The 15,734-nt window shown below is 36.4% G+C and overlaps 3 protein-coding genes across 4 annotated transcripts; 2 read left to right on the top strand and 1 right to left on the bottom strand.

The window, feature by feature from the left end:
* Positions 1–1,930: 1,930 nt before the first annotated feature.
* LOC147289091 (ERAD-associated E3 ubiquitin-protein ligase HRD1B-like) lies at positions 1,931–6,193 on the bottom strand. Of its 2 annotated transcripts, XM_086235761.1 has the most exons (8): positions 6,073–6,193; positions 5,247–5,896; positions 4,520–4,696; positions 3,997–4,146; positions 3,691–3,899; positions 3,271–3,406; positions 2,453–2,732; positions 1,931–2,331 (listed from the first exon to the last, which is right to left on the bottom strand). In XM_086235761.1, the coding sequence occupies exons 2-8, from the start codon at positions 5,777–5,779 to the stop codon at positions 2,173–2,175; spliced, it is 1,644 nt and encodes a 547-aa protein (XP_086091887.1). In that variant the 5' UTR covers positions 5,780–5,896; positions 6,073–6,193; the 3' UTR covers positions 1,931–2,172. The 2 variants fall into 2 exon arrangements, with proteins under 2 accessions (XP_086091887.1, XP_086091888.1); XM_086235762.1 differs by lacking the exon at positions 6,073–6,193 and having other exon boundaries at positions 5,247–5,914.
* A 180-nt stretch (positions 6,194–6,373) lies between these two features.
* Positions 6,374–9,196, top strand: LOC147289090 (NADH:ubiquinone oxidoreductase, 17.2kDa subunit). Its single transcript, XM_086237414.1, has 5 exons — positions 6,374–6,530; positions 7,248–7,274; positions 7,836–7,924; positions 8,599–8,708; positions 8,796–9,196. The coding sequence occupies exons 1-5, from the start codon at positions 6,442–6,444 to the stop codon at positions 8,949–8,951; spliced, it is 471 nt and encodes a 156-aa protein (XP_086093540.1). The 5' UTR covers positions 6,374–6,441; the 3' UTR covers positions 8,952–9,196.
* A 742-nt stretch (positions 9,197–9,938) lies between these two features.
* Positions 9,939–15,273, top strand: LOC147289089 (D-xylose-proton symporter-like 2). Its single transcript, XM_086235738.1, has 14 exons — positions 9,939–10,460; positions 11,070–11,167; positions 11,655–11,733; positions 11,872–11,931; positions 12,083–12,149; positions 12,241–12,365; positions 12,485–12,586; positions 12,768–13,136; positions 13,219–13,266; positions 13,380–13,442; positions 13,614–13,694; positions 14,045–14,143; positions 14,355–14,492; positions 14,776–15,273. Exons 1-14 carry the CDS (start codon positions 10,416–10,418, stop codon positions 14,905–14,907), a joined length of 1,506 nt encoding a protein of 501 aa, XP_086091864.1. The 5' UTR covers positions 9,939–10,415; the 3' UTR covers positions 14,908–15,273.
* Positions 15,274–15,734: the final 461 nt, after the last annotated feature.

The raw sequence follows: 15,734 nt of genomic DNA, 5'->3' as shown, positions 1-15,734 counted from the left end.
TGGAGGTACTGAGGTAGGGGTAGGGGTAGGGGGATCGAATGAAAGTCCATGTGTATGGTATATGGTTTATACCTAATCCATAAGAATTAGACAATATATTACATGAATATGACCGCATTGACCAGATCTGATCAAATGTGGCTGCTTTAGAAATTAAGTTATCAACATGTGATCAGGAAAATATGCAATGAATTCCCATTCATTTATTAGATCCAACACTAGTGTAGCCATCGATCCTTCCATTGACTGTTGTTGGACTCGAACGTTTTGGTTTTTGTTCAATTCGATCATCTATTTCAATGACTGAGGTGAGCAGGCTTTATAATCAAGGCATGCAACACTTAATTAATTAGCAGGAAATTAAGCACGTACTACTTATAATCAGTACGTACTTGACATATATATATATATATATATATAATCAGTTTAACAATCCAGACAATATCATATATATTGGTCAATTTAACAATGTTTATATATCTAGCTTCCATTACCTTTATTTTACTACATATGTCACTTAATAATCCTTCCTTGCACCGTTTACCTTCCTTGTACATTTTCATTTCTGGTGAAAGGTGATGACCAGGACTGATGAGTGGTACGTGCTTAATTACAGCTTTAGAAAATTAATGGATCCTCCCACAGGGAGTGGAATAGATTCTGATGCAATTAATATCTCCCCCACCCCACCCCAAGTGGAATAGATTCTATGTATGAATCTGATAACGAAATTTGACCAACACGTACGTACGTTCAACCAAATGCTTTTGTTTATCTTGTGAACTTTATATGAATCTTTTCACCATTCCCAGAAACAAAAACGTCAATTTTTAGTTATTTAGAGAGAAGCCGGTGCCTAATCTATTCAATCATATAAGCAGGTCAATGCTGTGGGTTAGTTTACCAACCACAACAACTTCACTTTGGTCCAATGGTTATATGAGATCAAGAGCAATAAGGTTAACTTTACTTTTAAAGATAGACAGAGCAGATGGTGTTAGAAGTTGAGCGCTTAGAGTTTAGTATTTAGAATTTCATATTGAAAAGATAATTAAATAAAAAGTAAGGAGTAATTTTAGATGAAATAATTTATCTTATATATAACTATTGTATCTATTTTTTTTATCATGTGATTTAACACGTAATAAAAGAGATAAATACAATAGTGTATATACTTATTATATAAAAGTCTTTTTTTTAAGATATAAACACCGTAAAACACTCAAAAAAAAAAAAAGTAGCAAAAAATCTCAACTCCTTAGAAAATTGCATCACACCTAGCACCTACCTAATATAGAACTAACCACTGACCACTGACCACTGACCACTGACCACTGACCAAGAGATAGGTAGGGGGCTGCTTTAAGAAGTGGGACCTATTTACATTATATTTCAGTATTGATGATCAAATTAAGGTCATTTGGCCAGACGGAAACAACTCAAAAGAAACCTTTTCTTTTAAGTTTTATAATGAAACCTTTTCTTTTAAGTTTTATAATGATCGAGTGCTTCTTCGGCCCGAAGGCCCCGAATCAAGGAATCTCCTAAATATGATGCAAATATTTAATTTAAAATTATATTCTAATCTCAGAGAATTAGAGCACGTGCCTAATACTAAATTTAAAAATTCCTTCTTTTTTTTTGTTAACTTTAGATACTCTTTCAGACCTATTGCCCAATATTAAATAGCAGCCAAAAATTTATATCCATTTTTAATAAGCCTTTTGTTACTTCATCCGTCTGCTGCTGTACAGTTCTGTTAGACCCTGTAACATAATGTCGTTTTGCAAAACATAAAATACCACGTGCTCCACGTTCATTGTTACTGGTCCCACCTTACGACATGTCGCAAAAGAGAAAACAGCAATGTCAAGAGTATTCTCACGTCTCATAGTTGATAATCCATGCGTTTGTGTGTGCAATTAAAGGCTTTAAAGCTAAACCCATGCACATGTTATAACTTGTATCAAAGGCCAAAAATAATCAGGCACAAATGTATCATTCACCAGCAGCACCGTAACTTTTCTTTTTGATTAAAAAACAAAGAAAAGAAAAGAAATAGAAGTTATGCAACATTGCTCAAAGTACTGTTGTTCATCCCTAACCCCTTGTATCCAGATATTGCTTCTTAAAATATACCTACAGTTATGCGAGGACTATGAATCAATCTCATCAATGATCAACCTCCTCATGACGTCCACAATCTGAAACAGATGATGATGAAGATGGAAATGCAACATTCTTTCCTTTGCTATCCAAAGATGTTGAACCTGCATCCATGTTTTCATTGGGTTTTGGCTTCTGTAAAATTTGGAGCTGATTCTGCAGGACCTGTCCAAGAAAATTAGTTATAAGAAAGAAGCACAATAAAAAAGGGGAGTCGTCATGAGACACAACAGAAGCAATTTATCTTCTCTTTGAATGCCATATGTTTCACAAAAATGAAGAATACCTCAATCTGGTGCTGAAGAAATTTCTTCTGGGCCTCCAGCTGAGGAGCTGTAATATTTGGATCACTGCCCAACCTCTCCCCATGGGTCACATTGGTTCCAGGCGCCTCAAAAGGGCCAAACATGTAATGTGGAAACTGAGGGAAGGCCAAGTTTGCAGGCCCACCAGGGGTTGAAAACTGTGGTTGTGATTGTCCAATAAAAGCTTCTCCACTAGATTCAGTATTAGGGGAGTCAGCCAAATTTCTTTGAACCTGAGGAAGTGCCACATATCCAGGAGACCTGCATACAACGGGAGATACTTTGTTAAGCTCTGCTTTGCAGCCTTCTATGCAGTGCCACACATCCAAAGTGGGCACCCCAGTCGAACTGGGCTTCATTATAGTAAGAAAACATAAAAGAAATCCAAAATTTGAAAGGCTTTTGATATAGTACATAACTTCTAATATTTTGTGTTGCACCCCATAATAGGCCTACACAATCTTTAAATGGTTGAAATTGTTTAATCACTACATATACAAGCTTTCAGAAGTGTAAGGATTTCCAAAATTTTAGTTGTACAGATCACAAGTGCCACATTCCAGCTTTGCAAGATCCAGATTGAAAGCATACATATATGCACAAATATACACACTGACACACTGGCACACATACACAAACTGCACATGCCAAATTATAGTTTCAAAAGAACAATTGCATGAGATATACACAAGTGCACGCACACTTGCACAGGGCTGCAAATACCTAAAATCGAGGAAAAACTTAAAATGCCAAAGTACGAATATTCCATCAATAAAAATGGAAAATAAAGATGTCATACCATACTAGTCTGTTTGCTGATGGATATACATAAGATTTCTCATATATCGATGCAGCTGCAGCAGCAGCTCGGAGTCTGGCTTCATGGCGGCTCAAATTATCACCAGCAACACCACCCCCATTTGTACCTGAGATGCCTGTCCTTGTTCCCAATTAAAATTATTAGCCACCATAATTTTATAATGAATAAATGAGACATCATATCTTACTGAAGTACCATATGATCAAAGTGGCTTATGAAAACAAAAGAGAGACCATGAAACATGAAATAAGTGGTACTAAGTTACTAAAGCCACAATAAATCCAATTGGCATTTGGCTGGTGCCATCATTTTTCTTATACTTTGGCATTGAAACTACATGCTTGCAAGAGAAAAGGAAATGAATTTTTAAAACTAGAACTGCAAAAATCAGAAGTTTACCCTGTTGATGAGCATCTGACCGTGATCCACTTTGTCCTCCAGCTGTACCTGTCCCACTTTCGGGAGGTACAATTGGGGCTCTGCAAGTAGGACAGGTATGTTGTCTCTCTAACCATGATCGCAAGCAATCCACATGAAAAAGGTGTCCACATAACAGTTTCTTGGCTGTTGTCATCTCTTCACGACAAATGATGCAGGTTGCATCGCTTCTGCATATCCATCAGAAAGAACTAAGACTCTAATATGCAGAATTTGAAGTTGTCACAAAATAAAAAACTTGAAGCTAATAACAGATTTTAAACTTACACATTAAGCTCTTCAGGTGTAGCGTCTGGGAATCGATCATTCATGTTTGAAGTGATCTTTCGATAACGAATGTAATCAGAAACGCGAATCTTAAAGTTCCTGAATGTTTCATAGAGCTCGCGTATCAAGTGCAACGGCACACCATAATTCCTGTGATGGGAGACAACTCAACGTCAATCAAGCTAGGAGAACTTCAACTAATGCATGTCAGCAAGCAAAAAATTTGTACTATTAAATTTTGCTGATTTCCATCATTCCAGAAAGCTTGAAGCTTAAATGGTTAGGATGTAGGCCAACTATTATCTTATATTCTAACAATTCCCTCTCACACGTGGGCCTCCTTCCACCACTAGAGAGCTGGAAATACTGAATTCAACATAAATTGGGAGGTTGCAAATATATTTCAATTCAGGTCTCGCTCTAATATCAGTTTAAATTTGAGGGTGTCTGTGAATATTTCAATTCACTTATACATACGTGACTTACTGACTTATCTAACAGTAAGGATAAACAGAATACTCACATGAAAATCACCAGAAAGAAGCACAAATACATAGATAAGTGGAGCAAGTCCCGTATAAGTTCCAAATAAAACGTGTAAATGGGCTTTTTCTCCCATTGCCCCTCCATAAGCATGTCGCTAACATAGAAAACATATTTCACAAATGTTGACACTGTTGTTGTAGCTAGTATCATGTACCTGAGATACAAAATCATAGACATCATTACAATGAGAAACACTGAAGAATGCAAAACATAATAACTATATACAATCACTTATCCGCATGATTGCCTTGACAAAAAACATAAATGAGTAAGATGCAATGCACATGGCACACACATCAAAACTGTGAAACCAAAATTACACAAACGTTTAAGTTGAAGGCTTCGCTATAATCTCAAGAACTTATAATCCTATCACAACTCTTAATCTCCCCTATTGCCTTTCCTTCCTGGAACATACATACTCATTCAATGCTCCACCATATCAGTAAACCCACCAATCACTTTCTACTATGAGATTACTGGCTACTTCCAAGCCAGTGTAAGCATATAAGAAAAAATGAATTATTTTTCACATGATAGACTTATTTCAGCCATTTCCAATATACTGGAACTAAATACAATAGTAAGTTATAGATAAAAAGATGCCTAAATGATTTAAGTTGAATCAAATAATGAGTGGCGTATTCTAAATGTTAATTAAAGGAATAATAAAAAAAAGGGATGCATTAGGATGGATCACTTACTCAAATGAAAAGAAGAGGGAAACCGAAGGCTTTTGTGTCTTTATCAAGTAGCTAACAGAGCTGTAAAAAAAGAGACTATCCAGAACAAGCAAGAACCCGAGAAACGAAACAATCCGAACATGAGACAGCGTGGGCACAGATGGAGTAGTCTCCATGTACTCAACCCTCTTCTGAGCCAACCAATGCAAAGCCTTGATCAACAACAGAGCTGTGACCATAGCAAGAAATGATACCGAAAAGTCCTGCCTGAAAATGGTGATAGCAAAGAGGATTTCCATGACCTCCCTCCATGATTGTTCATTAAGCCTCTCAACCTCGGCTTCTCGGAGTGTTCCAAGGAATAGCTTTTTAGTTAATTGCCACATAATACACATAATGACCAGACCCATGTTGAGAAGCAGCACCAAACTGATCTTGGAGGTTGACAAATAAACCATGGCCGGGTAAAATTGGCCTCTGCTGCTAAATGCATGATATATAATCGCTAGGGTTGCTATCAAACTAATCCCCGCATAACTTTGCAGCCTCATCATTTTCCTCAACGTGCTGGTAACACCACAAGTTTTGACAAGCTTCTGAATCGGTGCCCAAAGATTTGAATTCAAGAATTTTACAGTGCCATCAAGACTCTAGACCTAGATTTTCAGTCACTGCATAGAATGAAATCATATATCCTAAGATAGCATAATAAAACAAAGATCCGAAGACCCCCTAACCAAACACTGAAATCAGAAATCAGAAATCAGAAATTTCAAGGACAATTTGCCAGAATAATTCAATTTTTATTTAAAAATGGAAAATTCATAAAATTGAAACAACTGAATACCTTTGAGAAGCTCTATCTTGAAAACCTTTCCAAATTTCCGGTCTCTGTTCTTCCTGGTTGGGGTTCTTTTATTTTCTCAGAAAACAAAAAAATGATGTATGTCTAACCAATGAGAAGCTTCCACGTGTAAAAAGGACCATACATCCCATAGTCAACCCGAATTTAATCAGACCCGACCTAATATAATCAAGCCCGTCCAACTTATTCTGACCCAACCAAAAATAATTAACACGGGCTCAGACTGAGACAAAATCCAGCCAGGCCCAGATTTCTCATCTCGTGGGCCTTGTGGCCCTGTCTGACTGAAAATACGAGAGAGAAATACAGTGGGAGCTAGAGAGAGAGAGAGAGAGAGAGAGAGAGCGAGATATGGCGACGGTGGTGAAGAGCGTTTTGAAGGCGATCAGAGAGAGAGGTCTCCGCACCTTCTTAAGGGAGCTCAAGGAAGAAGGCTACGTGTATGTTCTCGCTCAATTTTTTTGTTAAATGCAAAGTTTTTGGGCGTGTCAATGATCTCATTTTTGCTTCTGAGATAGATATATGTGTTTGGAAGCCAGTAATATATATTTTTTCCTTAATGTAACTAATGTTTTTGAATCTGATTCATCCTCTTTGGTACCTGATAAATATAATACAAATCAAAGTGGGATTGCTATGATGAGCCTTTGGATTCGATTTTGGTTTTGCTTTTTTATTACATTTTCTTAGCGACCAAAGGTAAGTGAAATGAGGGATTGCGTTGTTTTATTTTTCCTAGAAGGTTTGCTTTGTTCTCTGTCTGGTTTCCCAGAATTGTTAGGAAAAGAGTCAAAATTTTGGAAAATGATGAATTTAGGTTAGCTTAAGGAGAGAGGGAGAGAGAGAGAGAGAGAGACTGAATCAAACAGGTCTCGAGCTAGGTGGGTTCAGAAAACTTTGTGAGTCTGTTTTCTGCTGTTTATAGCTCTTGGCTTAGTAAGACAATGTAGGAAAGAATGCAAATTGAAGGCTAAAGCTTTTACTGATTGGGGCACAAGGATGATTTTAAGTATTGCTAGTATAGTTATAGGGATTCTGGAGCATTTTCTCATCTGCAGGCTTCACTAAGATGTGGTTTTGTAGTTGTTTGAATGGCTTTTAAATTGCTTTTTATATCTTTATACAGTACTGACCGTTTACTCTTCCAAATCTTGCAGAAACTGCCTTTCTGATGGAAATCTTCTGTAAGTCATATTATTTCTCTTATACTTGAAAATAATGTTACTTAAATATGTTTAACAAAGAAGCATGTGATATAACTTTTTAGTTCTTTTGAAGAAAAGGTTCAGATAAAGTTATGTTTGTAGTATCCCAGGTTCTGGGCATGTTCTAACAAACTATCCCATGTTTGTTAAAATTTAATTGTGTTCATTCGAATTCTGAGTCGCAGAGGTTTATATGGCATGCTATTCGAAGATCATAAATCAATGGTAGGCTAGTTGGAACTTGGATGCTAGGGATTTATTTAGAACATGCTTGGAACTTGGAAAGGACCTTGACTGAAATTCTTAGGATTTATTTGATTTGTAAAATAAAAGTTCTTAGGATTTATTTTGAACATGCTTCTATGAAATTGTCGGACAAGAGAGTACAAGGTCTGAGAAGGGGTTGATCTATTGCTGCCTTGAACTGAGCAGTTTCTGTGTATTGTTTTCTTGGTTTTCTATTTTCAAAGGTATTATTTATATATAACATCAGTTTTTATCTTTAGCATCTCTAACAAGTTTTTATTTGATTGCTTTTAGGCAAACTAAAATCCACAATATTGGGGCAAGGCTTGTTGGTGTTGACAAAGTTGGAAATAAATATTATGAGAAGCTTGACACTCAATATGGTTAGTGTTTCTTCATTTTCTCCCCTTCTTATGCCTTTCGTACTGTAGCAATAAGAATGGTTAGTTCCAGTGTAATCTATTAGCATTTCCGAGCAGAAGCCATTTTAAAATGATGTCATTAATAATTGAAGCATCTAAAGGTGATGGTAATTAACTGGCGCACCTTAATGCCTGCAAATCGTGAAACGTAGATTTGAACTTATAGATCTTTTCCAGTCCTAATTCCTATGGTTAGAAAGAATATGAAAAAATAGTTTTATTTTCCTGGGAATGTGCAAATTCTCTTAGCACCATAGGTTTTCTTATTTTCTTATAAAAAATATGGGACCTTAGTTTAAATTGGTTCAGCCAACAAAACTGTCAAACCCTTTTTATTGCTGGGAAAGAGAGGTGGGCTAGGGGGTTGCCCATACAATTGAACACTGCTTATTCCGATGCTTGCATGCCTTGATACATAATATTTGACCCCATCCACATGTGTGGATACAGTTACCACCCACCAAAGAAAAAAAAGCAGTTACCACCATAAGTTTGGGAGAGAGTGACTGTTCTATAAAACAACCCTTGTTTTTTTTTCCTTTTTCGTGTATCCGATGCCATTCTTCAAAGTTTTCATTTGCTTCAAGGATATTGTGGTATGCATGGCTTACTGATTCACTAGAGGGATTTTACAGGAAGACACAGATGGGTTGAGTATGCAGAGAAGAGTCGCTACAATGCTTCTCAAGTACCACCAGAATGGCATGGTTGGCTACACTACATAACTGATCATACAGGAGATGAGGCAAGTCCTGCTTCCTTATTTATTTGATTCTGTATACTGAAAAAAAAAATGTTACATGTAGCTAACAAATAAATGAATTGGTTGCAGCTTCTGATGCTAAAACCAAAGAGGTATGGCATTGAACACAAAGAAAATTTCACTGGTGAGGGTGATGAGTTTATTTACCATTCCAAAGGGCACAGCCTCAATCCAGGGCAGAGAGACTGGACCAGGTACCAACCTTGGCAACCAACAAAGCCCTGAGTTATTTTCATGGCTCCTTCCCTGATAAAACTTAAAAAAAAAAAAAAAAAAAGGGAAATTTGACAGTATTCCGCACTGTATTTCATTAATAATGGCTTGTACTTGCAAGCTTTGAATTTGTTTTGATTGTTTACTGAATGGAGATACTGTTGAACTAAATAGTTTCAATGAATGAACTTATTGTGATTTGTTGGACAAATATCAATTCTTCCCTGGGAGATTGTCCACTTTCGTGTACTGGAATATCACCTTGGTGTGTGTGTGTGTGTCTCTCTCTCTCTCTCTCTCTCTCTCTCTCTATCTTGCCATCTGTGTAAATCTAATTTGTCTGGATTTATGACGAAGATGAAGAAATTGAATGGACTGGAGAGCTCACACTCACCACGACTAGGCCTGACAAGGTAGTGAAGGAGAAGCTTACAAGTCGACTCATGGGCCATGGTTGGCTTAATTTTTAACATCACTTCCATCATTATATGTACTATATCATCTATATGTACCATATGTCTTCGGTCTTCCCAGTGACGTAAGCTCCATGCTTCTTCAATATTCTGGATACATTTGAAATAATTAAATCCCTTTAAAGAATATGAAAATAGATATTTTCTGTGTTGTTCGATAAAACTTGGCTACCAAAGCCAATAGGTGAATAGCTAAAAGTCAGAGCTACTAAGGATAATCCTATAGGTGTTCGAAAGAGAGAGACCGACCCTTCATTCCATTCATCGCAGAGAAAGAAACCATTTCTTTTGAGTTTTGCCTGTTCAACGTAATAATAATCCAGTAAACTATTCACACACCTTTATTATTAATTAAATTGAATGTATTATATTTTATTTTATTATGGATTAAACTATTTGTTCGGCCAGAAAGAAAAACGCTATGGGTTAAAACAATTGTATTTCACGTGCTAAGCGCAGCCTGTATCATTTGATTAAGAATTTAAGACAAGTAACAAGTTTAAATTGTAAGATAGTTTACATATTTGAGCTAAAAAAGATCCAAATGGGTTTCACTTTTAATTGGCCTCTGACCTCTCCACAGGTGAGTCAGATACCGACATCCGAATTTCAGACAAGCCAAGCTTAAGCAAACAGTGCTCTAACCCCCATTCTCTTGTTTGGCAATTTCGTCTGCAACTGCATTTATTGAGCCAACTACCGAATACCAACATCATCCAGATTTAAGGCTTCAACCCCCACGTGAATGAAAAACTTTCTTCAAAGTAGAAACCGAGAGAGACCCTCCCGTCCCGACAGATAGTAGAGAGTCTCTTTGGTTGGTTTTGGACCAACTCTAACTGCTACTACCCCATTCATTCCCGATTCGGCACCTCCGCTTACACACTTTACAGTTTACTTACTATTTATACCTCAACACTGCTCGTTACACTCTTTCATCTCGCTGCGCTTTCCTTCTTTATGCTTCTTCTGTTTCTTACAATCTTACCTCTACCAAATACCAATGGCGTCCGATCCTGAGCAACCCACGCTCTCTTCTCTCCGAGAGGTTCGTTTCATTTTCTACTCTCAATTTTCTTTTTTTAATTTCTCTTCTTCTTTGGGTGCTCAATTTCTACTTTATTTTGCTTCACTCTACGGGAAGAACAAAACTTTAGAATTAAAAAGTTGTAAAATTTGTTTTTTTCTTGAAAGCCAAACAGGGGTGGTTGGGATTTTCTTTTCGGTCCTGGTGTTTTATAGCAGATTAGTTCATTTTAGGTTTGATGCCTGACAGTGTAGGAAAATGAACCAAGAGATTATAAAGGATATCTTTTTTCATCGTTTCCCAGTGACAGAATGCTTATCAGTATTTGAGAATTAAGACTACCTGTAGAAATTCTTGAATTTAATTTTTCTTTTACATTTTAACATTTACGCTCTGCTTGGTTGTGAATATTAGAATAATAATCCATTGCTTGAGAACAAAAAGGACGTTATTGAATACTAATCCAATTATTTGGCTTGGCACGTTTGAGAGACCGAAACAGCATTAACATGATATATAAGTGTATATATATATATATCTGTTATTTCTGTTTCACTCTTCTCTCTGTAAAAGATTTGAGTGATTGTTCATTTTAGATATCTGCTTGTTAAATGCGTTGCCATTTGCTAGGTGGGAAAGTCTTCAGGTGAGATTGGTGGTGTACGTGAGCCTCTTCTGAATGTGGTTCATGATTCAGAAAACTATTCTATTGTTGCTGCAATACTCCCGTGAGTATTCTTTTTTTCCTTTTATCTGTTTTGCTCCTGTTCTGGTTTATGTAAGGTTTGCTTCTATGTTGCTCCATGCCTCCTATCATACCCATGGTCTAAATTGCACATTATAAGGCAGTAGCAGTCAATATGTCTTTGGTCCTTATTATACATTTTTTTTTTTTGCATGGTGGATTTCAACCGCCTTAGAATAAATATGGAACCGTGCAGAACCATTTTCTATTATTTGATTCATCATTCATTTGAGATCTGGAAATTTTCTGTTTCTCACTCTTCTCCCAAATATGATTCTGTGATTTTTTTGCTCCATTCATCCTTTGGCCAGTCAATAGAAGAAATGCTTGACCCTATTTTGGACAGCTCTCCATAACTTATTTGCTCCCTGGGCTTTGTCTTGACTTGTGTCAGTAGTGTCCAATTGGTAGTGAGGGATCAACTGATGTTGTAATTAGTCATGCTTTACAAAGTTCCTCAATTATTTCAGATTTCTGTTCCCAGCTCTTGGAGGACTATTATATGGCTATGATATTGGTGCCACATCATGTGCTACAATCTCAGTAGAGGTACACATAGACTGTTACTCATATAGAGTTCCAACTCCATATTTTGTATGTTACTGACTCTTACGTGCGGCTTGTATATGAAAATTTGGCTTTATTAGACTTGATAAATCAATTAATAGTCTTTTTTTGTTCCTGCAGTCGGCCACCTTAAGCGGGGTATCATGGTACAACTTGTCATCTGTGGAAATTGGTCTCATAGTAAGTTTACAACTAACGAACTTGTTATTACTGAAATCTCTGTGCGTGTATTTTGCTATATACTGTTCTGCCAGTTCCTAGGACATGTTATTCAGCTATGAAAGATGAATGTATGTGCCGTTTCTAAATCTGTGCTTGTTTCCTTCTGCAGACTAGTGGCTCATTATATGGTGCCCTGATTGGCTCTTTGCTGGCCTTTAATGTTGCTGACTTCTTAGGTTGGTTTTTCTAATACATTCCAAGTTGTACAGGTAAAATTAATGATATCTCCCACTCCTGATGAAGTTTGAATGATAAATTTGTATAAAGGAAGAAGAAGGGAGTTGATTTCGTCTGCTTTATTGTATCTTCTTGGAGCTCTAGTAACAGCAGTAGCACCTGACTTACCTATTATGGTGATTGGACGGGTTGTATATGGTATAGGAATTGGACTGGTAATGTATAGATTGCTTTTTCAACAAAAAATAATACTTACTCCCTTTGATTTTTGTCATTTTTTTTTTTCTAAAGAAAAATTATTATAAAAGATAATACTTGGGAGTCTTTTTTTTAGGCAATGCATGCTGCTCCAATGTATATTGCTGAGACCGGTCCAAGTCAAATACGAGGTCGACTAATATCACTTAAAGAGTTCTTTATAGTACTTGGGATGGTTGTAAGTGCTTCAACATTGCATCTGAGGACTCTGAAATTTTTTAATGTTGTGGCATGCAAAGAAGCCAACTAAAAGTTGGTTTACAGTTGTTCTCCTCTTTATTGTATCTAATTATCTTGTATATATTTTACCTGCATGAAGGCCAGCAATTGCAACTTGTAAGCACCTTAAATTTGTGCAGGCGGGTTATGGAGTTGGTAGCCTTTTAGTCGACACAGTTGCTGGTTGGCGCTATATGTATGGAGCTAGTATCCCTTTGGCAGTAATTATGGGAATTGGAATGTGGTGGCTACCAGCATCGCCTAGATGGATCCTTCTACGTGCCATACAGGGAAGAGGAAAAATGCCGGATTTAAAAAAGACTGCAATCTGTTGCTTGTGCCGGCTTAGGGGTCCGGCTATTGGTGATTCAGCTCCTGCACAAGTAGATGAGATGCTGGCTGAGCTTTCTTATGTTGGTGAAGAGAAAGAAGCTACATTGGGGGAGATGTTTCATGGAAAATGCTTGAAAGCCCTTGTGATTGGTGGAGGATTAGTCTTGTTCCAACAGGTAGTTTCAATTAGTTAAGCAATATGATATGATGTGATCAATTGCCAACTTTGGCTTATACATTGCATCTATGTTATGACAGATCACAGGGCAGCCGAGTGTGCTGTATTATGCTACATCGATTTTTCAGGTACCCTGCTAATTTAGGTCTAGTGTACTGATGGGACATTGATGAAGAGATTATCACTTACAGTGGTTTTCATAGAAGAAATGTCTCTCATCCTAACCCAAATAATTTGATAGAGTGCAGGATTCTCTGAAGCATCTGATGCAACACGGGTCTCAATTCTACTTGGTCTTTTCAAGGTAGATTCCAAATTATATGTCGTTTTTGCTCCAGAAGCAGTTTTTCTTTCCCATTTTAGATGTATGTCTCCATTATTAATCACATTATGTCCCCCTCTTTTTTTTTTTTTTTTTACCCCTGCTAAACCTGTCTTTCACAGATATGTCTGACTTGCTTTTTTGGTGTCTTAGTTGATAATGACTGGAGCAGCTGTTCTTGTTGTTGATAGACTTGGGAGGAGACCTCTACTACTTGGAGGTGTTTCTGGGATGGTAAGCCCCCTCTTTGGTTGATGGATTTCTTTCTCTTTGTTTTCTTGTTAAGATTTTGAGATTTGCAAGGGAGCGGCTGTTTTCTTGTTTTCAGCTTGTTTCTTAAAATCATGAGATCATTCTGTTGGATTCAATCTTGTTTCTTACTCAAAGAAGGATAATGGATGAGGCATGGATTCAATCTTGTTTCTTAAATATGTTTCTCATGAGATCATTCTGTTGGATTCAATCTTGTTTCTTACTCTATCATGAAATCATGATGGATTCAATCTTGAATTAAAAGTTTAGAAATCAGCAATCTTCAAAGCTGTAGTACCATGAGGGATTTATATACTTTGTTCATGTGACAGGTCATCTCTTTATTCCTTTTGGGATCATATTATCTTTTCTTTGATAATGCACCAGTTGCGGCTGTAATTGCACTGCTGTTGTATGTTGGGTGTTATCAGGTAATCAGAATGTCTGCGGTTATGTGATGATGCTAATTTTGTTTCTTAGAGAAATATTTAAATTAATTGTGTGTTAGAAATTTGCTTAAAGCGATTATGGTGAATTTTATACCATTTGGGTCCTCTTAGTTTACAAGTTCTATTTTCTTATTTTAGATATCTTTTAGTTGTGCACCAAAAAAATATGGAACTCATGAAACTAATTTTGCAGCTATCCTTTGGTCCCATTGGCTGGTTAATGATATCAGAAATTTTCCCCTTACGATTAAGAGGGCGAGGGCTCAGTATAGCAGTGCTTGTGAATTTTGCTGCAAATGCACTGGTGACATTTGCATTTTCCCCTCTAAAGGTGCTTAAAATTTTCAGCCATGTTATGTTCCCAGCAATAGTTATTTTGAAATTTCTTATTCAATCGTCTTTGGGTATGTTCTGTCATCCGTAAGATAATAATCAAGATTACAGAAACATATACTCTTAAATATAGCATCTTCATTCGTGGAAGCATGCGCGATTACAGTGTTCATGTCTGTCTTCCCTTAATTGTATATCTTACCAATGGATTAACCCCATTAATAATTTCCTTGGTTAAATCAGAGTGACTGTAATTTTCAATTGTGAATTTGTGATTACAGGCATTGCTGGGAGCTGGAATTTTGTTTTATGTATTTGGAGCAATAGCTGTGGCATCTCTCCTTTTCATATTCTTCATTGTACCGGAGACAAAGGGACTGACTCTGGAGGAAATTGAGGCCAAATGCCTTTAGGATTTGTTCTCCTATTCCCTAGTACAGGCCCTACAGGGTCTTAGACTCTTAATTAGGCATCTGGTTCATATATCCCCGTACATTTTCTCATATGCAGGGATGTGGGGCCATTGTCTTTATGTCTATTATATGTATTATACAATTCGAGAAATTATTCTGTATATCTGATACATTGTCACATGGTGTAACCAATCAAACGTATCATAATATGAGTGGATGTTATTAATATTATATCTTATTAATATAAATATATCGTCCAATAATTCCTTTATATGTTAGATTGGTTACACCAAGTGTATTAGATACACTCAATAATTTTTCATATAGTTCATAGGTATATATATGAGAAACAAATATTTTTTTTCTTTTCTTGTTTTGACTTCAGAATTTCTGATGGTGCCTGCCTGGCTGCCTCATACCATCTTTTTCTTTTTCTTTTTCAAAAATAAACTATAAAAATAATATAATTCTTTATTAAAGATCCTAAATAAGAGGATTCCCCATTTTGTTAGCTAATAGATGTAAGGACGATTGAGATGTACAAGGAAGAAAATATTTCTGAACCATCTACGTTTGATCAAGCAATTGAGAAACATGTTATTATTGAAGGACTTTATTAAAAACAAATAATTTCATTTCACAAGGCATTTACGGTGGTCCCTTCACGAAAAACATATTAATTATTATCCAATGGGGTTGGGATAGCACCCCCTTCTATTAATTTTTTTTTTTTTCATTTTTTGATTTTGAAGCTTTAAAGAAATAAAAATAATTAATTAAGGAGAGTTAATACTAACGTATATGGAAATTTTTTAAGAATAGAATGC

Source organism: Dryas octopetala, chromosome 3 (assembly GCF_963921425.1).
Source record: "Dryas octopetala chromosome 3, drDryOcto1.1, whole genome shotgun sequence".
In the NCBI taxonomy this organism is placed as follows: Eukaryota; Viridiplantae; Streptophyta; class Magnoliopsida; order Rosales; family Rosaceae; genus Dryas; species Dryas octopetala.
This window is presented reverse-complemented; position numbering and strand designations above follow the sequence as displayed.

Bases quoted from the DNA above. Each gene is read 5' to 3' on its own strand.
- LOC147289091 (XM_086235761.1), bottom strand. From the start codon at position 5,779: ATGATGAGGCTGCAAAGTTATGCGGGGATTAGTTTGATAGCAACCCTA. The intron at 3,900-3,996 runs GTAAGTTTAAAA...ATGGATATGCAG, and splicing joins ACACCTGAAGAGCTTAATGT to AAGCGATGCAACCTGCATCA. The intron at 2,733-3,270 runs GTATGACATCTT...CGTTGTATGCAG, and splicing joins TCAGCAAACAGACTAGTATG to GTCTCCTGGATATGTGGCAC.
- LOC147289089 (XM_086235738.1), top strand. From the start codon at position 10,416: ATGGCGTCCGATCCTGAGCAACCCACGCTCTCTTCTCTCCGAGAG. The intron at 11,932-12,082 runs GTAAGTTTACAA...TTCCTTCTGCAG, and splicing joins CTGTGGAAATTGGTCTCATA to ACTAGTGGCTCATTATATGG. The intron at 12,366-12,484 runs GTAATGTATAGA...TCTTTTTTTTAG, and splicing joins ATGGTATAGGAATTGGACTG to GCAATGCATGCTGCTCCAAT.
- LOC147289090 (XM_086237414.1), top strand. From the start codon at position 6,442: ATGGCGACGGTGGTGAAGAGCGTTTTGAAGGCGATCAGAGAGAGAGGT. The intron at 6,531-7,247 runs GTATGTTCTCGC...CAAATCTTGCAG, and splicing joins CTCAAGGAAGAAGGCTACGT to AAACTGCCTTTCTGATGGAA. The intron at 8,709-8,795 runs GCAAGTCCTGCT...AATTGGTTGCAG, and splicing joins CTGATCATACAGGAGATGAG to CTTCTGATGCTAAAACCAAA.